The 21,558-nt window shown below is 48.0% G+C and overlaps 1 protein-coding gene across 1 annotated transcript in view; it reads right to left on the reverse strand.

Moving 5' to 3' along the window:
• LOC125738788 (arginyl-tRNA--protein transferase 1) overlaps positions 1-21,558 on the reverse strand; it is a 48,193-nt gene that overhangs the window by 19,715 nt on the left and 6,920 nt on the right. The window contains 7 exon segments of the mRNA XM_049008113.1: positions 880-1,061; positions 5,967-5,999; positions 13,476-13,502; positions 13,504-13,605; positions 15,035-15,234; positions 18,766-18,966; positions 20,944-21,047. Of these exon segments, the coding sequence (XP_048864070.1) occupies positions 880-1,061; positions 5,967-5,999; positions 13,476-13,502; positions 13,504-13,605; positions 15,035-15,234; positions 18,766-18,966; positions 20,944-21,047 (849 nt within the window).

Consider the following 21,558-nt stretch of genomic DNA (forward strand, 5'->3'; position numbering starts at 1 on the left):
TGGAGATACTCCGCAAGCACACGCCTGACAGCAGCTGCTCTGAAGACCACGATACCCCGCACCCCCCCCGAGACACACACACACACACACACACACAAAATCTTTAACGCGCCGCTCAAAGCCCAAGGAGAAAGGGAGATCGCCACGGTAACAGCCTGCCACTACCATTGAGATGGAAATGCAGTAAGCACCGGCGTGCTACCTCACCCAACGGCTCCCCCTGCTGTCCTCCTATTTGTATTGCACCTATATCCATCCAAGAAGATCCTCACACTAAAGGGGGGAGGAGTGGGGGGACTCTGAGAAAGAGCCCATTCTGCTGCTGGGCCACCGGATAATGCTGTGACAAAGGGTTGGTACATGTCACCCCAAAGCAGGTCCTGAGAAAGTCTATCCAATCGCGCAGTGAAGCACACTTGTCATTTTCACTGTTTAACGTCTCTGTGCTACTGATTTGCAGGGATGATTTTCAGGTTCAGCAATGCGACGGGAGCCCTGGAGGAACCATGGCCTGAAGGGCTATGACCGTAGGGACATATCACCTCTCGGCAATCGGGTATTTCCACTCCTGCCCTGGGTTTGCACACACAGACACACACAGACTGGAAAGCCTGTTGATCTTGGAGCTGCGCTCTTAGCAATAATAAGGGTGTTAAAGAAAGGAAAGCTCATTGCTTCATGGCCGGAGATCAGCGTGTTTATTCAGCCTGTGTTAATCAAGCCGGCACTGCTGCTAAGGGGAGCAGGGTTTCTGTGTGCAAACATCAGGGTGAGGATCTCTCTCTCTCTCTCTTTCACACACACACACTCAGACAAACATACAAACACACACAGACAGACACACAAGGGGGGGGGAGACGACGACGATGACGCACCCACCTGAGGGCAGAGTAGGAGCCCAGCGAGAGACTGGCGTAGTCAGGGTGGTAGTACAGGTAGACAGAAGAGACACAGGAGGGCAGGATATCTACCACCCCCACAGCCACAATGCGGCCATCCAGCCAGTACTGCTGGTGGAAGGAGCCATAGCCCAAGTCCGGCCCATCGGGGGTCTTCTCAGCCTGGGGTGGAGGAGCAGAAAAGAAGGGACAAGAAATGATGTGATACAGGACTCCAGGAAGTGCCACTGCAAAGACCAGTGCGGCGAGTGATGTTAGGGTAACACTTCCTGCTGGTGGTGGCTGAGACACCTGCTAGCCTGCTGCACGCACTTCCCTGTATCACCATCAATAATGAATGAATATACAGCTAATAAACGCAAACTCCTGTTTAATTCAGTTGGCTGGGGCCAGCCCATCAGACCCCAAGAATGATGCCGAGAGCCACCGTCACCTTCAGCACATCGTTGACACTGCAGACGTGGCCCAAACAGGAAGTGATGTCATGGGAGACTGCAAGAATGGAAACCTCAAAGTCAAAGGGCCCGTGAGAATCAGCTGTGGGGCTGGATCCAGCCTGGGGGGTGCTAGTGGCTTCCCATCCTGCCTCTCGTGGGCTCCTGCCGGTCACACCCTGACGTAGCCCGAAAAGCATAACCAACAGGCCCCATTCGCATTTAAAAAGAGCCGGCCATACTTGTGGAAAGTACTTCATAAAATCTTTTCCATATTTTCCAAGTGCCCCCTGGCGATGTTCGGCTGGAAGCGGGGGCTGTGTTTCAGGGCACGGTCTCGGGACCACAGTGCCACCAGGCAGACCCTGGACCCCTGGGTGGAGGAACAGGCCATGCGAGACGGGCCAGCCCCCCAGCTTAAAAAAGCTCCAGCCCGAAAAGCAAACACTGGGGGGGGGGGGGGGGGGGGCATGCTGTACGGGAGTCTAGTTCTTCTGATTGGTCCAGCATGCCGCAGCATGGTTGGGGGGGGGGGGAAATCGGCATGCACTAGCAGTCCAGAGGGGAGGTGTAATGAAAAATTCTTCATCGATCACTGCTCTGGGGGGTTAGGGCAAAGGGGGGGGGGGGGGGGGGGGGGGGGTCGTCTGAAACCCCCTACCATTCCACCACCCTGCTTGTCCTTCTGAATGTAACAAATTCATTTCTATTTCCAAAGGCTCAGGGGGTCTCAGCGCGACTTCAAAAGACAAACTGTAGATGACAGAGAGACCCCCCCAACCGCTCACCCCCCAGTCTGGTGCATCTGGGCCCAGTTAAAGCCCACGGACTCGACTTATCATCAGCACAGTGCGAGGACGCTTCTGACCTGGGGTGTGAAAACAGAGAACAGTGCTCCTCCCCACCCCCCCACCGCCAGCCTTCATCACAAGACCTCCACCTCAAGACGGTACGGGGGGGCGTGGCTTTATCGCAAACTGCAAAGATAATTCAAACGGACCAACAGGGTGCTCCACATCCACAGCGGGAGCCTTGAGTGAGTCTAGGAAGCCACATCTTTGGGAATTTACAGTGGGGAGGGTTGGGGCATGTCAGCCATCACTGGCTCTCTCACCTATTATGGTCAGTTTGAATCAGGGGGGGCTCCCACGTGACATTACTCTTACCATGGCTGCACCCCATGTGACCCACCTACCCAAACAGCCACCAGAATAAACTTACTTTCACCCTCCCAAAAGGCAGTCAGTTGTCTCCCCCCACCAGCCCCTGTCTGTATTCAGCTCCACTCTCTCCTTTGTGAAGAAATGCAAAGAGCAATGACACTTTGGCACTTTTCCACCGAACCAAGTACGGTACTTTTGGAACGGTACTTTCCATACTTTTCTACTGACATCTGGTCAAGTACCAGCACCAAAAGTTCCAGTACCGAAAGTGCCAAACCAGCACGGGTACTTTGGTTCTTCGTTACTTTGGGTTGGGACTTGAAATGCTTTCTTTGTCAACTGAAACACAATACAAGCCGTTGAAACACAATACAAGTGCTGCCTTGAGAATAATAATGATAAATGAAGTAAATAAAAAAAAAATTATAAAACCACACACACACACACACACACACACACACACACACACAATTTGTTCAAGAACAGATATAACAAAATCGACGTCAGCATGTGGCCCGCTGTCCTAGCGATGTGATTTTTTTTTTTTTGAAATACATATTGGGGTATTTATAAAACAAAATAAGTTTCAAAATAAGTAAACACGTCTGAGTAATTCAAATGGCAAGGATGAAAATGATTACAATCGTCTCAGCGAATGTTTGCAGCACTCCTGCAAAAGCAGTGGAGGTAAACTTTTAAACTGATTTTTAAACATAAAAATCGATAAAGGAATTATAATTAAAATTGCAAAGCTTGCTACGATTTTTTTTCCTATGACAGAGAAACAATAGTAAAAATATTATCAAAACTTTAACCACCTGTGCTATAATGTCCATACAGAATTGATAGTAAGAAAAAGCCTTGTTTTAATATAGCTGACCAGCGATGTAAGAATTGGATGTGCAAAATATGCGATTTTGGTATTAATATCAGACATTGTCCAGCCCTATAATGTAACACAACCATTTTTCGAAGTCAGTACAAAATTCCCGCCTCGTGTTGAGATGTCATTCGGCACCGGTACCAGTATTTATGCCAGTGGAAGTCCAACACCTCGAGTTGGCGTACTTTCAGTACTTTCTCGAACTACCAAAACTTCGGTACCTGGTGCGGTAGAACGCCGTTCGGTCATACTCACGCTTGGGTCTCCCCTACTACCAAAATGTTGGTATTATGCCGACACGAGTGTAGACCAAAGTGATCCTTTGCCGTCATGCTTGTGAAACCTTTGTCGCTATCCGATCTGAACACGTCAAAAAGACAATCTGTACAGCATCCCGATACGTTCCTTCCGGGTTCGCCTCATGTACAGTGTACATGTGTGCACGCGTGTGTCAGTCACATCACCGACATCGTGTCTGTGTTCTGTACTCGAGGTTGGTTAGCAATCACACTAGGTGTCTGTTCTGGCCCACCTCATCAACCAGGCACATTTTATCCTGAAGGCTGCTGATTTAAATTCCAGAAAGAACCAGGAACCAGTAAAGTCAAGCAAAAAGGAATTAACTTTCTAAAATTCTAGCTCTGTGGGCTCATGCCTCCAGGGTGGTGGGTTCGAATCACACTCCTACTCTGCGAGAGATCTCAATGTCCTCCTTGTGTCATGTGGGTTTCCTCTAATTATTCTGGTTTCCTCTCACATTCCATAGACCTGCAGTTAGCCAACACCAACATCGGCTAGCACTGTGCTACGCTTTGTCGATGAATTACTACCACACTGCCCCCTACCGGTCAGCATGTATAACTGTCTCTTACCACACCTCCAGTGTTCTGTCGGTGTGCTTTCCTTCCTCTGTGCTACTTTGCAAGCGACAAAGTTAGCATGCTACCACAACCATGGCCATCAGAAGAGGATGTGACTCTCTCGCACTCCTTTCCCCTACACTCGAACCCGCCAACTTGCACTCCTTTATTTCCTCTCCAAGTCTGCCCCTCCAAACTTTAAGACATGATGGAGCTTGTAAGAGTGAAGGCCGACTTACCCTTCTGTGCAGAATCTACGTTGTAGGTTTGCCATAGCTGCGTACCCTACGCCGTAGCCTACACAGTGGCCTGACGTGCACCTCCACAGAAACGCAAGTACACGCTATGACAACACACATCGTGCACAAGTATAAACGCTCCCAACAGCATAGTCTGCAACATAAGCTCTGCATTGGCTCATCACAGAAGTTTAATATAGCCTTGAGGCAGGAGGGACTAACATCAAACAGATGGCTGTGAAGGTGGGGGGGGGGGGTGGGTTAGGAGTCCCCTAGTCTCACAGCCCTATACAGCACTGCCCTCTCTGTCCTTCACTATCAGCCCATGGTGCCAGTAACCACACCCCCTGGAACCATGGTGTAACTGATCCTCCTAACACTGTCAAGCCCCACACATCTGCATCCGGGGTTCCCCAGATAGCCGGGGGACTCAGTGGGCCCACGCCGTCACCCGCCGCGGAGGTTAACGAGGCTCCATAAAAGCCACAGCTACTAATTACATGACACCCCCGTTAGGCGGCTCTGCGCCTGCATGCCGCGAGACAATTAAACGCAACCAGGAGAAAATTAACCGCCAAGCAACACGGGATGTGGATCTGGGAACGAGACGACTAGCGATGACCGCAACCTATCAGTCACACCGCCTACTCACGCAGACGGCACGCGGACCAGCGCGCGACACACGCCAAGAATGATCCCCATGCAGCCTTCTGGAGCCACTCACCGCTGCCAGAAGGCGCGGTGTGTGTGTGTGTGTATGTGCGTGAATATATATTATATATAAATAAAAACATAAAAGGACTAACACACGGAAAAGCTCTCCGGGCCAGATGTTAGCCATTAACCTCCTCCACAGGGGCATGGATGGACGGACGGATGGACGGACAGATGGAGGAACCGACGAATGCGCAACGGGAACCAGTGCCCCCCCGTGCAAGTTTGCGGCAGAAATGTGTTTAATAGCCCTCGCTAATTGGTCACAGACTGAGCTGTGTGGTAAAACCACAGCAAATGGGGGGGCATGTTTAGGGGAGGAAGACGGTGAGAGAGGGACTACAAGAAGAGCGGGACAGATAGGTGGGGAGGGGGGACCGGCGCGGCCCCACACGGTGATGGGGTGGGCGGAGCATGGCTGGGGCCCCTGGCCACCAGCCCTGACAAGGTGATAAAAGCTCGTTTCATATAAACGCTAACGATCTCCATTAGATCGAGAGTTAGCAGGCCTGGGGGGGGAGGGGGTGGGGGGTTCGCACATATGTGTCTCCACGAACATGTCTGCGTCAAAAACATTCCAAATAAATAAGTAAAATGATACCCCCCCAACCCCCCCGCCTTTAGAAGCTTCCTTTAGGAAGTGTGTAGAAGACATTCACACAATGCTAAATAAAATCAAGTATCATAGACAGACAGATAGACAAACAAATAAGGTTCTTTGCTGAAGCTGAAAAATAATAATTCATTCACTCATTCATTAAGAGGACAACTTACCTCCAAAGGGGAATCGCAGAGAAATCTCCGGAACTGTCGTGGGACGAGTGTCCGGGGGAAGGAGGGAAAACACAGAAGCGGAAAGTAAAATTTATTATTCAAAACAGTCAACAGATCAACAATTCCACACATTAATCAGTGTTTTATTTTATGAAATCTTAAAGATAATGTAAGCAATTACATCAAATGAAGTCTTATTATCAGCTACTACTACTTTATTAAATCAACGATTTCCTAATAGTTTCTATGAAGGGGTCTGTCAACCTTGGGATTTCAGTTTGCAAAAAACAAATCATGACAGACGAATGCTTTCAAGTGTGAGAGAGGCGCGGAGCTCATATCTGCAGTGGCCCAGAGACACCCATCTCACAAGTACGGTGCCCATCAATCACTAGCACTGCGGGAGTCGCTACGCACTATGGCGCTGTGTTTTCACTTTCTCTCCTGACAGCCAATCACAAGTGAAACTCAACATCAGGGGAAAGCCTCCGTCCCCATTTCTGAAGACACACACGGGAAATGACATCATCCACTCCAACCAGTGGCCTTGGCACTGAGCCAGTTTGAATGCTTGAACCCCAGGCGTGAGCCAGTAAGGAAGATGACTGTGTGGCCGTGCAGACAGTCCATTTCTGATTTAACCCCACTGAAGGTCACATGACCAAACCTGCATGGTCACATGGTTAGACACGGGGACATGAGACAGAGCAGGTAGTTACCAAGCAGTGCCACACGGGGGCTCCAGCTCCAAGCTTCACTTCACATTACGCAGGACACAAAAAAAAAATGACACAGTCCTCGATTACTGATAAATCCTAAGATGATGCATGTTCAAGAGCCCCCCCACCTCGGTAACAGTGAAATAATCATAATAAAAACACAGTTTCCAGACAGAAAACGGGGGGGCAAATGAGCCTATTCCATAGAGCAGGAAGCACTTATGCATGTGATGGGTTATTAGCCAAAAGGTTGTTGCCATTAGCTACCCCCCCCCCCCCCGACTGTATTAAACAAACAAAGCAGCAACCAGAAGTCATTCCAGCCACTCCGCATTACTGCATCCCGAAACCCCCTTCAGAGCACGGCGCCCCATTCTGTCTGGCCACTGCTGTTTATTTCAACATCCAGGAAGGGCGGGGGTGTCACAGACCTCTATAGGACTTGCTGGGGGTAAATCTCAGGGCAATCAGGAAATTACCCTTATTTATTTTGAGGCTGATAACATGGAACCCGCCACTGAGACCGTTCGGATGGTTTCACTCGGAAACGTATTTACAGCATGCATATCTGGACTGATACGGGGCCTACAAGGTATGCAGGTCGCCCTCATAAGGCCCCTGAAGGTCCCTATGGCTCATAACATTTAGGTCATGTTTATACAGTTCGATAAAAAAAAGCAGCTAAAAATCTTTAGGTAACGAGCTCTGCCGCCTGCCTAGCAGGTACCAGCGCTGGCAGAATCACACCACCTTTCTGCCAGCATGCGCCTTAAAGCTGCATTATTAAACCACGCCCGTTACCGTTAACGAGCTTTCGCTTTGGCAGGCATCCCGCTTCACGCGGAATGCACTCCTCTCCCCAACTAGGACACACATGCTCACTTTCCCTGCAGACTTTTTGGGAACCCACCCCCAAATTATGGCATTTCGTTCCTCAGATGCCTCAGAGAGGAAGCGGTTCAGACTGCAGGAGGCCCCCAAGTGTGTGTTATTAATCTGCCCAATGCAGCACCCCTTAGGGGCCCAAGAGGGAATTGCTGGGGGGGGGGGGTGTGCAGTGAAACTGAGCCCCCCAGACTGAGCAGTCAACAATGAGGCTCCTACGGGAAAGCTTTTTCTGCTTCCTAAAGCCTGACACTGCAAATAGGTACATAAATTACAATCTCGCTACTGCCCCCTGCAGGTAGATATTACATTCTTCCTCATCTGCGCCTGTATTTTAATGGACAGCATCTCTCTTCACAGAAGGCTGATATCTGAACGATAAATCACCTAACCTGGGGACAGATGTGCACAGTCAGTCGCGTACTACAGGCATTTTGCTAGCAGGGCGGTATATAAACCTCAGTGGCTGGCAGGCAGGGAACAGGAGCAGGGTGTTAACTTCACCATCACGACGGGAAGCGTCCGGGGAACATGATGAGCCGTCATAAACACTGCACCGCGTTTAGCACGACTCTCACCGTTCACACTAAGCTGTTCACAAGACACCAAACACAAGGCAAACGCTAAGCTTGGGGAGGGGGGGGATTAACATGCAAAACAGCTGTATTACATACAGTCATCAGTTACTTAAAGTGTGCTGAGTCTAGACCTAAGGGTCACAGAACTGACACGACAGCAACCCCATTTCAAACCAGAGCGTCTGAAGGCTGTCAGTTGAAGGGTTTACCAGCGTCTGAGCAAAGTCGCCGAACCCAGGGTTCGACAGCAGAAGCTCATCCTCCAACCTGGAAACCCTTTGCCAAGCTGTGACATCCAGCAGCCCATATCGTCCCAGGCAGGGAGCATGCTTGCAACTCAGAATCCATCGAAGAGGGAATGCGCCCCCTAATGATGGCCTGCGGTACCATCTTACCCCGTACCCCTCGGAGTGTGGCAAGCATGAGTCAGACAAGCAGAAAAAATAAATGATGAAGTGTTCCTCATCTACTCAAGGATGAAGGACACATCCGGCCCAAGAGCCAGAAGGAGCAGGCGGCCCTGGTGGAGAGACCAGAGCTGGCGGGTTCCCACAGACGCACCCACGGCGCCAAAAAACTTTCACTTGCGCTGCAGGCCACACCACACAGGGTCACCTCAGAAATACCCGCTCCCCTCCGCCTCCAACCGGGCCGACATCTGGCAAAAGGTGACTCCTGCAGACGGAGAGCGACGGAGGTGCAGAGCTGAGGAAGAGGAGCGATAGCATGGAGAAAAGGAGCGACTCGGATGCTAATGGCTTCCTGACGTTAATCGCTTCCTAAAGTAAACATTCCCGGGCTGCACGCGCCAGTGGAAAGAAATCTCACACAAAGCGCCTTCACTCTGCGGGCTGAGGCAGCCGCTCCGGCACTGGCTGGACGAGGTGAGATCATGACCCACTTTCCTCCGGAGAGCGTGTCGCGGTTGACGGCTACATCTCTGGCCCATCTCTGACAGGGGCCTTTGGCAGGGCATGGGAAGTCTCCAGCACAAGCCCGGCCCAGACCCAAGGCCAAACCCGGCATTATGACTCCCCAGACCACTCCAGTGCCTTTGGCAGGCTCTCCCCAAAGGCCTGCTGGGTACCAGACCCAGTGAGCGAGAAAGAAGCATGAGGGTGTTTTTTCCTACCAACGCAGGACGCCTCCCGGAGCCTGGCACTGTTTACCTGCTGCACTCGGAGCCTCGCACTTAAAAACAAACAAGGACAGTCTAGAGCGCTGAGCTTTATGCACACAGCCTCTAGAGGGCGCCATTTGGGAGAGCACAATATAACCCAAGGCTAAATACACACCAGTTGTGGTGTAAATGCCAGAACAGAGAACAGCCCTGCATGAAAATATCGAGTTTTCACCCCAAGGGGTGAAAGTAGAGTAGAGTACACTTGCCTAAAACACAAAGTCTGTTTGTGGACTCTAATGTCATGTACCACTCCACAATGCAACTAGGGTTATAAATCTAGTTTATCTTGAATAGCATTTACCCTTTTATTATATTCTTAGCAACCTAAGAAAGGTACAACAGCAACATCCCACAGTAACGTCATTGTGCATTTAACCGATTCGCTCATGTCTTTATTTAAAGTCGTTTACATGTAGACCTGTGTACACAGCGTTGAAGTGGAGCGATGCCCATCCATCACCTGAGGGGACGGCAGGAGCTACCTGCTCAAGCCAGTTCGCATTTAATATAAATGCTACTTCACAGCCAGCATCCGAGTGGCTAAACGTTTCGATCCAGGCAGCTGGAGTCACCGTTGGGCCAGCAATCCCATGGCTACGAGACAGGCGTTTGCCCCCCCACCCCTACCATGACAAGGGGCAGGGGCAAGAGGGGTATCCAAGGCAGTAAAACCAAAAACGCCAGGGCAGTAAGCGCAAACACACATCTATTAATAGGGGGTTTATTAGAGCACTGAGAAGGAATCAGACTCCAACAGCGTTTATTACATATTAATCCTCTGTTTTATGAGCCCGGGAATTTTGACCAGCACAATGCCGCTGGCAGCGTGGGCCAGTTTTCCAGTCCGCGGGACAAAAGTCTTTTACAGGTTATTGGTAACGGCCAGCAACCCCAGCTTTCGCCCTCTCTCTCTTTCCTTTCTTCTCTCTTCCTCTCTTGAATAAGCCAAAGACAAATGCACACTATATCCCTACGTAAACATATCCGATGCGGTTATTTTTTACGGACCAGCCATAAACACACGCTTGCCTTTGTTTGACCAGGAAAACACAAATCCCTTCTCATTCAATATAAGAAAAGGAAAGGGAAACAAACTAAGAGCACGCCCTTGCATACAGGCGGCCGCAGAAAAACATGCATGATTGGAGATGACGTCTCGTTCACCTCTGACTCCCCATCCATCTCCAAAATTCCCATCCATCGGTCCCCACCCAAACACACCCCTCCACTGCTTCCATTTCAACAACGGGATGCTGCACGATACTAGGATTCATGCCACAGGCTCTATGCGAGGTCTTCAGGGGTGGCGATCTGCTATCACCTTCTGCCGGAGCTAAGATCATGAATATGATCTTACAGAATCACACACACACAAAAGGAACTTAAAACTCCAATATCTAGGGCAGTGTTTCTCAACTTCTCAACCCACAAATGGTCCACATTTTCGCTCGGTGCAAGACAATCTATATTTCTGCTCCCTCCCGGCTCAAGTAGGGAGTTGGGAGAGAGAAAAAACAGGGACTGCAAGTGGATGCTTGAGGATCGGGCACTGATCGAGCAACACTGATCTGGGGACATGAGAATGTAGCATCCCATTTCTCATTAGAAATCAGCCCCTCTGACAGTATCACACATCTCCCTGCTTAACCACTGCAGGAATTTGCACAAATATAAGCACTTTGAGGGCTAACAGTAGGGCTGGGTGATACATCAATAAAATATCGTATTGTGATCATAAACATTCATACAGTTATCAGCTTGAATATCATGAATATTGCGATATAGCCTAAAAATGTTCATCATACCTGGTCACATGTTCCATAACTTATAAAATTATTGGTTCATCATGATCAGAAGAATTTAAAGCCACCTGTAATATTCATTTTCTCAATATATGAATTCTAGAATATTGTGATAATATTGATATTGTGAAAAATCTCTGAAAACATCATGACTGGCTGAGCGACATCCCGCAACACTTAGTCAAAAGCTTTGCCTGGAATTTGCAGCAATGCAGTCCTAGCAACAAAACGAGCTGTCAGTGTTTTTAGTGTTACATCCTACAACAAAAAAGTGTGCTTTCGTATGATCTATTTAGAAAAAAATTTCAGATTTATGTTTTGCAGTCCGTTCAATTTATTGCATTTTTCCCCCCCCAAGTCCTGAATCTGTTTAAGGGCAATTCTAAGGGAATTTTAAGCAAAAAAAAAAAAAGAGAGAATTGAAATCAATGATGATAATTATAGATATTGTTTGATATCAAAAAATAATTGATGATAAAATATTTTGCTGTGTCGCCCAGCCCTACTTAACTGGTTAAAATTTGCATTTGCCTCAGCAGACAGACATAAAACCCAAACTCTCATCGGCCCAGAACCCAAACTGTCTGCATCGAACTTCATTAAGACGAGGGAGCAGAGTAATAAGTCCTCCACCAGTAGGGTTAAATGAAGCAGAGGGGGGAGTCACTTGGTTTAAGGAAGTGGTCCAGGTCTCAGCAGTCTTTGTGGGGTCAGCCGGCTTGAGCATGACTTAATAACATGGCCTGGGCAGAAACGTCATTACAGGGAAGGATGCCGTGGCTGGGAGCGGAGGTCAGAAGTTACCGGATTGGTGACGCCATCCACAGACTTCAGGACAGACGGACGGACGGAGACAGATAGAGCTTCACAGAAGAACCTAAATCCTAACTGCTATGATAACTCTGAAATCCCACACCAGCCTGCAGGCCCACCCTCAAAGAAAGCTCCCATCCCAGCAGAGGTTATGGAGCCAAATACCAACACTACCAAAATGGATTCCTGCTGCTGGTTACCATGGTATCCAGTAAATGGACGGCCTGTTTAATGTCAAATGTTTATTACCCATGCTCAGAGGTAGGACGGCAGGTCCCGTTACCAGAAGGCGGGGGCAGAGAGAAATGGTGAGGTCATAAAGGGGAAGGGGGGCGGAGTCCTGTACTGTACCTCACTCTCTCCGCACTCTAAGGGGGAGTCCCCGTGGACAGCCATCTGGTACTGAGCATACAGCGCCGCCGACTGGTCGTAGGACGCAACGAACTGTGAATCCTCAAAACTGACAGGCACTAGCCTCACCTTCGGGGAGGGGTTGAGAGGATTGATAAGATGGAGGATTGAGGTTATAAGGGGAAAAGGGATGGACAGCAGGGGAAATGGGGTGGGCGGGGGGGGGGGGAAAAACCAGGCTTGATTACTGACATCATCCAGCTGTACAGACATATAAACTAACATGGCGAAGAAAAAGGAATAAGGAACCTGAAAGTGAGGCTAGTGCACAGGTTTGGACCTAGGAATAGCTAACTGCTAATGCTACCTCCTCCCAGCCCGAGAGACAGAGGGTGTTTATCAATATGCACACTTGACGGTTCTTGTACCCATTTGTCGAGGTACAGCTTCAAGACCGGAACAGGGGACAGTAAAAATGCCTGGATGTTGTTCTTACTCCATCCCAGATACTAAGGATGCATCAGCTGCATGCTCACCAACGAACGCAATCCCACAATGCCTTGCGTCCAATGTTTCTTTGTCAGCAAGACCGCTCTTGCCAAGAACACAAGTATGATCTTTGCGTTTGTGGTAATGAGAAACGCCCAGAGAGACAGAGAGGGAGCGATGCAGAAAGACAGTTCAGATGTACAGTACACAGGGAGCCCCCCCAAACATGCACACACACACACGGATGGTGCCACAGGAAGGACCTCCGTAGCCCCCACTACGAAAAGCGAATATGACAGCAATCAGACGGGAGCATGCCCTGCAAAAGCACCCGACCTGACCTGGGCATTGCACTGCATCCACACCGCGCTCTTAAGCAAGGCAGGTTACCATGGCAATGGGGACCGTTTACACCCAGCCCGTCTCACTCCTCCCTCCAACACTGGCAGCCTTGTCCACAGGCTAGGCCCAGCAGCATTCTCATACTCCCACCTCAAAGGACAACAACCTCTAGAGTCCAAATCGACAAAAGAGCTATAAAAGCACTTCACGGGACAATATTCCAGAACGATGTTTAAAAAAAAAAAAAAAAAAAAAAAAAAGTAACAAGAGAACTCAGAAGTTCTAGAACAATGCTTGATTGTGGTTTTTTCCCCCAGTACCCACCCGTCCCCCCACCTGCCCCTGACCTGTGTCTCAGAGGGTTTGTCGGGGGGGGTCCTTGTGCACAGCCATCTGGTAGAGCTTGTACACCTGGTAGGACGCGTCGAAAGTGTCTTTGAACTGGAGGCTGGGAGGGCTGGAGCGCACTAGCCTCACCTTCAGAGCGCACAGGCAGGGAAGGGATTAATGGGAGGGGGGGGTCTCACATTTATGTTTAAAGGATAAACAAACAAACAAACAAACAAACAAACAAAGCAAACTCTTCAAATGCAGCATTCCACAAACCTGAGGAAAACAGTTAATTTCATTAGTGCTTCTTTTCTGGGACACACACAAGACATAGGGCAGACTTCACACTATTACAGACAGGCAGTATCCTGGACGTCAGCATCAGTCTGCTGCCATGACAACACAGTCAGCTGACACACTGCCAGTAAAATATGCTAAAAGGACAACTCGCTTTCGTTTATAACAGATTGTAATGTGGAACAATCAAATTCCAGCACACAGCACTTATTTTCATTTCTAGATGTTTTTTTTTTTTAATTTAGAAGTTCTTAGAAATCTGAGGCGAATTGAACTGCATAGGTGAGCAGCAGGCGTCCACAGACCCCGGAAAGCTGCGGGGACACGGGTGCGAGGGGCAGAGGGCTGCGGATTAATAAGTGAATTGCATTTACGCAAGTTCTCACATCTCCTGAACTTGCGTCCAAAGAAAGCTCGTAAACTTAAAGCAGGATCGGGAGCCAGAACTCTACTGGGACAATATTGTTTCACATACTGGGGAGCTGAAATCGGTGCCATTTCATTCTCCACCGGCCCCCGCCTCATGCTGGCTGGAATTAATCACATACTTATATGCCAGTCCAGTGGAAAAATAAGACACTAAACCAGTAAGTAAACCATAAAGAAGGCAGAATTACACAATCGGGTCTCAGAAGGAGTTCAGCTCTCACCAAGATTTTAAAGTTCTTTACGGGCTCTTGAAACAGAGGCATCTTATCGAAGGGGGACAGACAGAAGAACAGAACAAACATTTAAAAATGACTGGAAAGTGGACAGAATCAGTGAGAAATCCAGGAAGGGGCCCTGCAGGCCTGGGTGAAAATGTGCGGCCAATACTGCCCCCTGCTGTTCACCCTAGTTCATTGCAGCACTCATAGCACAAGACCACCACAGCAATGATGTTATTCTGAAGATGCAGTTCTCTTTGTTGGAATAAGACTTAAACTAATCAACCCAATCAAGCAATTTGTAAGTCTGACCAACGAGCTTCCAACATCACCGTGAAATTGTGCATGAAACGTCATGACAAGCTATAATATACAAAATTAATATAAGTTACTGAGCAACGTGCTGTGCTTCAAGGGATGTCAGCAGGGGTAGGGGAGGGATAGTCAGCAGTTGAAGAAAGCGTCTCATGCTTATGACATCACAGGTTTGATTTCCTGGTTGTTTGATAAGGTAATGCGGTTAACAGTAAACCAGTCAGGCAATAAGAATCAAACGTGAAGGATCACAAACTTCAGCAAGGATGCCTCCTTCATCTGGCCTCACAGCACCAAATGGTACGAGCCACACTCACCTCCAGCTTGTGTGCGCTTTCAGCGAGGGACTCGGAAAAGAAGTCTTCCAGGGATTTCCCCTGGGAAGGTGGGAGAGGAGCCGGATTGAGGGTGGGGCTCGTCGAGGCAGCCCCCCCGCCGTTCTGCTTCTGCAGCCGCCTCTCTTTCCGCAGGTCTTTGGCCTTGCGACAGGGGGGTCGGTTGGGGTCTGCGCCTACACCTGTGGGAGAACCACAGAGATTAGTCCACCCATTCACCAACCGTTCATCCCAGTTAGGGTCACGGGACAGATGAAATTAGCCTTGTTAAAAATAGCATGAATGCATACATGCATGGATATACAGAGTACGTGTGTGTGCATGGATATTAAATGCAGTAAGTGTTTCACATTTGCGAGGGTTCAGGGCAAAATGATCCCTGCAAGCATGAAAATCTGCGCATACTTGAACCCCCCCTAACCACAACCTATAACAGTCTGCTAGCCTGAACAATAACATTAAAAGTCTATTGCCAAATTCTAAACAAACAGAACTGAACTATATATTTCGCATATCAAATTATTTTAGTATTAATATCACCAACCATCTAATTCATGCTCCTCTTGGTCTACAAAGTTACTACCATACGCACTGGGAGCACTACGTTTTCAACAAAATTATTAAAACTGCAAAACTAATGGCATAGAAAAGTTTAAAAGTTACTGCGAGAAATGTGAGATTCCACCTTTAACATTAAAGATATAATATATACTTGTACTAAGAAATATTATGTATTTCTAATATCAATATGATTTTGTGACCCAAATCATTTCCTGCACTGTTTTTGGCTTACATGTCTGCAAATATCTGCAATCTGTGAGCAAGCTGCAAAAATATTCCCATTTAACTGTTCCCAGGCAACTCGAGAAACACACACACACACACACGATCAGATTAAGATCTGGGAATTTTGAGGCCAAGTTAATATCTTTTTCATGCACCATTCCTAAACATTTTTTTTTGGTCTGCAACAATGTTTAAGAGTGTGGTACAAGTCAAGGTAACATCCACATGAATGCCAGGACCCAAGGTTTCCCAGCAGAACACTGCCCAGAGCATCACACTGCCGGCTTGCCTTCTTCCCATAGTGCGATGGTTCTCAAACTTGGTCCTCGGGACCCCCTGCCCTGCCTTTCCCAGCTACCCCTGCCCCACACACTGCTGATTGACTGAACACACCTGATCCAGGTAATCAGAAGCTGAAAGACAGCTGGGAGTTGTGTGTGGGGCAGAGACAGCTGGAAAACTGACTGATCTGAGAGTATGCAACCCTACAGGCATCAAACTGCAATGCACTGTAGGCATAACCAAGTTATGTCTGATCAATCTGTGTGTGTGCGTGCATTTGTATCTATACATTATATATAAATAATACACGCATTCAGTAATATATAAATAAATAATTTACACACACACACACACACACACACACACACACACACACACACACACACACACACACACACACACACACACACACACTGCTGGCAGCCTCAAATGATGATTGTGTGTTATATATAACGTGAATAAACTAAGAAACACAGACTGGTAACTGCTGACTGATGCTCATCCACTTGGTGGCGATGTGACTCAGAATGTGGTGTAAAGGGGGCTATTTACGGCAGCAACTAGGGTCATGCAGCCCAGAGTAAAGATCTCGCTTCCCATTACATGCAACCTTACCAAACAGCCGACAGACAAAGACCAGCATCCTGAGAGGTGGAGGCGGCAAAGCAATGTTAGCCTGCATCACCCTGACAAGCTGCACCGAGTAGCACAGGTGACTGGCTGGTGTTCAACTTGAACAGTAACAACAATGCTGTTTTCTGTCATCAGACAGAGGCAGAGGGCTGGCGGGATCAGGGGGAGGGGGCAGGACTGTGTCGGAGTCAGGAGGCTCACCCCTCTTACCCCCCACCTTTAGCTCCTCACCCCACCTTAACACTCTTCAACGTCAGTCACTGAAGTTTCCGGAAAGCAAGTATATACACAGCCTGCGAGTGGCATGGGGTCGTGGGGCACGAATCCAAGGCACGGCACCATTCCAACTTCCTGGCCCGTTTCACGATTCCTGGAACGAGCCGCCGGCAGCCCCCCTCCCCCCGACCCCCCAGGTCTATCCTGTCTTCAATCTCCATCACGCTCCAAGCACTGCCTGTTTTTTAATACTGTCATGCCGGGAGGAAGGGCAGATAAAACCTGACAGGTTCTTTCCTGTGAGGGACGCTCAGCTCCACCCACTCTGGCAGTAAACACCTCATAAACCACCCACTCTGCCATTTTTGGGGGGGGGGGACTGGGCTCCTCCCCATTTTCTATTAAGCAGCCAAAATGATCACAGGTGACCTGGAACCTTCACCAGGACTGGCCTTCGAATGACAGCCAAATTGTCATGACTACATTTATAGCGGTAATATAAGTGACCGGCAGACAGCAAACAGCAGCCTCTTCATTTCAGTGACAGCCCCCCCACGCCCCCCCACCGCTATATCCACAGGGGCGAAATGGGACCCTGCAGCCAGTCGGCCCGGAAAACCCCTCAGAGGAAAGGAAGCTGGTTACGCACTTAGCCGCCTTTTGAAAAGGGTTATATTAAGGTGGCTGGGTGTATGTGTGTGCATGTGTGTGTGTGTGTACGCGTGTGTGTGTGTGGGGGGGGGGGGGGGCAACACCCTCCACCAGTTCGGAATAGTAAGCTACACTACACCCTCAGTGTGGGAACAAACTGGCAGAAAATATATATTATATATTTTTTTTTAAAAGCATGTGCATCACCAAACACACACTCTGTGCTCTGGGGGGGGGGGGGGGGGGGGGGGAGTGGCTTAATGGTTAGGGACCCGCACTTGTAATTCAAAGATTACAAGGTCCCGCCCCCAAGCTCTGCTCCCCAGGTGCTGAATTAGCTGCTCCCAGCTATGTCACATTATATCCTCTGCATTTATCCCATATGTGACATTTAGTTGTTGTGCACTGTGGCGTGTCAACAATGACAAACACTAACTTCTAATTCTGTTCTGGGGAGGCAGCGTTTCTCTTATGGCCACATTATCTCCCCCCCCCCATATAAATTACGAAGGAGGATCACAGCCTAAAGTGCTTTCGATGCTTTTAATTTGATTTATTAAACATATCTGCACACTTTAAGCCAGTCTAACCTTTATCACTACCAGCCGTTCCCCTCAAAGAATCACAGCTGTAATTGAAAACTATTTGCTTCTACAAAACTTTTGGGCATTAACATCCAAAAAAAAAACAAAAAAACAAAGGTTTGCATTGATTTGTTTAAACACGCCAGAGTTGGTAAGGTGACTTTTCCAGTGGGAAATGACAGGGCTGGTGAGGAACTAGCATTAACTGAGGTTTCCGTCATCTTCATTTTTAGGTGACTGCTGCCCCCTGCTGTATTAGCGAGGTAATAAACAGAATTTTTTTTTATCGATATTCAGGCATTTCCAGTACAGGGTTGCAATACTCTTCGTGTACTACATAAAATGCCCCTTAATTACTGAAATTATATTACTGATCCTGATTCTCTGCTTCTACCTGTACATCAGGATGAATTTTTTGAGCTTCTGAAGGTCTAGGCTGACTGGATACTGCTATAAACCACCAGGTAAGTGGTTAGGGTGAGACAAGCCTGGGCAGCTGAAGGTTTGAGCCCAGGCATGTGATTTTTGCAATTTTATTTATTTTAAATCACAGGTCCTTACCGGGTTTGGGGGTGGCTGACAAAGCCAGTCCAGGTGGTACGGATGGAGGATCCTGGGGTGCCGTTTCATGCTCTGCTCTCTTGGGGGTCTCCTCCTCCTTCCCAGAGGTGCCCACATTGAGTGGCTTTTTCACATCATGACGGTTCATGCTGGGGCCAGCAGGGGGCACTGCCTCCCCACAGTGTGAGTCCATGGGCTCGCCTAAAGGAAACACACACACACACACACTGTATGCTGTCTCAACCGAACTCTGAAAAGTTATCCCAAAACACCTTAGACATAACATGTAAAATGAATAACCAGCAGTGAATGCATAGCTTAGTTCAAATGAGAATCCTGCACATCCAAAGTGAACTAATGGCCAGATTGTTGTAAATGGTTTGCTCCGCGCAAAACCTCATTTCATAGCGTTCAAATAAATCACGTAATGTAATTCACTGAAAAGTTTGCGGTAAGCAATTTTCTGCAAATTGTGCCATTATTTAACAAACAAAAAGCATGTCTTATTTTTGCGCTTGATATGGCTGCAATAGCTGCTGCTAGGAGGAGATGGCACCAAGTGCACATGAGCATAAACCTACGCTTGGTGGTAAGGGCAAAAATTTGTTTCACTGTATTCACAGTATAGGATTTAGGCAGTTGCATGGTAAAGTTCACCCTTAACAAGCAGCAAGTGTTTCCCAACCCAGTCCTCGTTTTTTGCTTCCTCTCAGCTCCCAGCGCACCTGTACCAGATATTCGGTGTTTCTTATTGGCTGGGAGCTGGGAGGGAGCAAAAACGTGGACAGTCCAGGCTTCCCAGAGGACTGGGTTGGAAAACACTGGTTTACATCAATATAATTTGTGAATGTTTTTAAATGTTATTATAAAATCATTTATACCGTACAGGAAATTAAAACTGGTATACCAGATGAACCATTATACTGCCCAGCACTACCAGCTTATATTGTCTGTCATACAGGTACAAGCTGCATCTGTGTTGTTAGTAGATTACCTACACCCTCAACAGATGAGTTCGTTTGCGAACGTGATTTGAGCCTGCTTAGTGAATCTGGCCATAAGGATTTATCCCTAACACAATGCCATAATGGTTCAAAGGCTGACAGCTAACTGCACTACAGCCAAACCGATCCACAGGTCAGGCACAATAGAGGCATATTTTTAAGGCTGAAAATGCCAGCTGGTATTTTCTGCACGTCGGCTATCATCAGGTGCCAACGCCCAGTACAGCTGGTTTGCTTACAAACCCTCTTGACAATCAGCGCCTCGATACTTTCACATCACATTATGCTTTGTGTAGGTAACACCCCATTGTGTCTTCTATTACTCTGTATTGTTCAGCTGCGAAACTGTCATCCATTCTCTTCCTTTAGGTTATTTGTCTGTTATATTTATTGTGTTATTTCTTTTTTTTTGTAGGCCAAACTTCCACCTGGTTTTACAAACTGATTACTATCAGCCAGATGTCAGGCTTAGGGATTAATGATTAAATCCAAGCCACATCATGCTCCTTTTCACCACTCCCGCTATCAGGAGTGTGCATCACACACTACTACCTTACCCTGTTTTTCCTGCCGAGTCACCATACACCTGCAGACCAGGTCTGTGACGTGCACAGCGATCACCCAGCTACAGGCCTGCGTCACGCTCCACCTCCAAAATTCACTTTCTACACCTGTTTAGTCAATACGGATTATGGGCCTGTCTGTCCCTGGAACAGTTGATTTCCCTCTTAGTGTGAAACGCAAACAGTAACTTACTCAAAAAGAGACATTTGTCTTATGTCCATCTTATTCCATCATTTTTTAAAAACCAGTTGGTATAAACAGTGGAGCAGTGATGTGTTTATTTCCCCTTTTCTGGGGGAGGAGACAAATATGTTGGCAATGTGGAAATTTTAACCAGTACTGATAAGCAGGTAACTGGCCAAGGGGGGCCGGTTCTTTGAGGTCTCTTGTAAGGGGTGAATGAGCCGACTGAATTGCTCATCATCCACTACAGAAAATGGCTGATTATAAAAATGCGATCACTTAAGTTGAAATATCGCCACATAACATCAGCCAAAACTGACACGCCAGACCAATATCTTGATTTTTGTAATGAATATCAGCTAATACAATGTATCATTGGGTATTTTGGTATGTATCAACCTACACAGACACATACACACACACTCACCATCACAAGGGCCTGCTGGCACCACCCCGCCGGACAGGAACTTGGTCATTCTCTTAAGGATCTTCTTGTGAGTTTTAGACGGCTGGAAGTTTAAGACTTGGCACCTGCACAGACACGGTATCACACAAGCTCACCTCAATTCATGAACAGCTGCAGCCCAAAACAATTAGAAGAGGACAGAAGCACATTATGACGCAATTACCAGGCCACAAAGGGGGTGAACAGCAGCACAGACAACAGGTGACACAAACAAGGGCTGGTCAGACGTACAGTTAAAAACGGAGAAAACCCAGGAGCAGCTGGTCCACTTACCTCATTAAGGTCTGACAAAATGGGAACCAGACATGTGGCCCGGACTTCAAATGCAGGGCCGACAACCTCAGATCAGGGCCAGGTTTACCCACAGACCAGGGGAAACGGCACATCTTAGGAGACGCTTAACTCCTACGTGTACTGGGTTGTGTTCCCACAAAACTCAACTTAACTAGTTACTAGGAATGTCCCAATGCACTTTTTTGGTACCCAAGTCCCGATCCAATCTTATAAAAATATTTAAGATACTGTGTGTGTGTGTAGACAAGAAGATCCATAAGAAATTACACACAGTAGGCGTTG

The sequence above is a fragment of the Brienomyrus brachyistius genome, chromosome 3 (genome assembly GCF_023856365.1).
Source record: "Brienomyrus brachyistius isolate T26 chromosome 3, BBRACH_0.4, whole genome shotgun sequence".
Lineage (NCBI taxonomy): Eukaryota > Metazoa > Chordata > Actinopteri > Osteoglossiformes > Mormyridae > Brienomyrus > Brienomyrus brachyistius.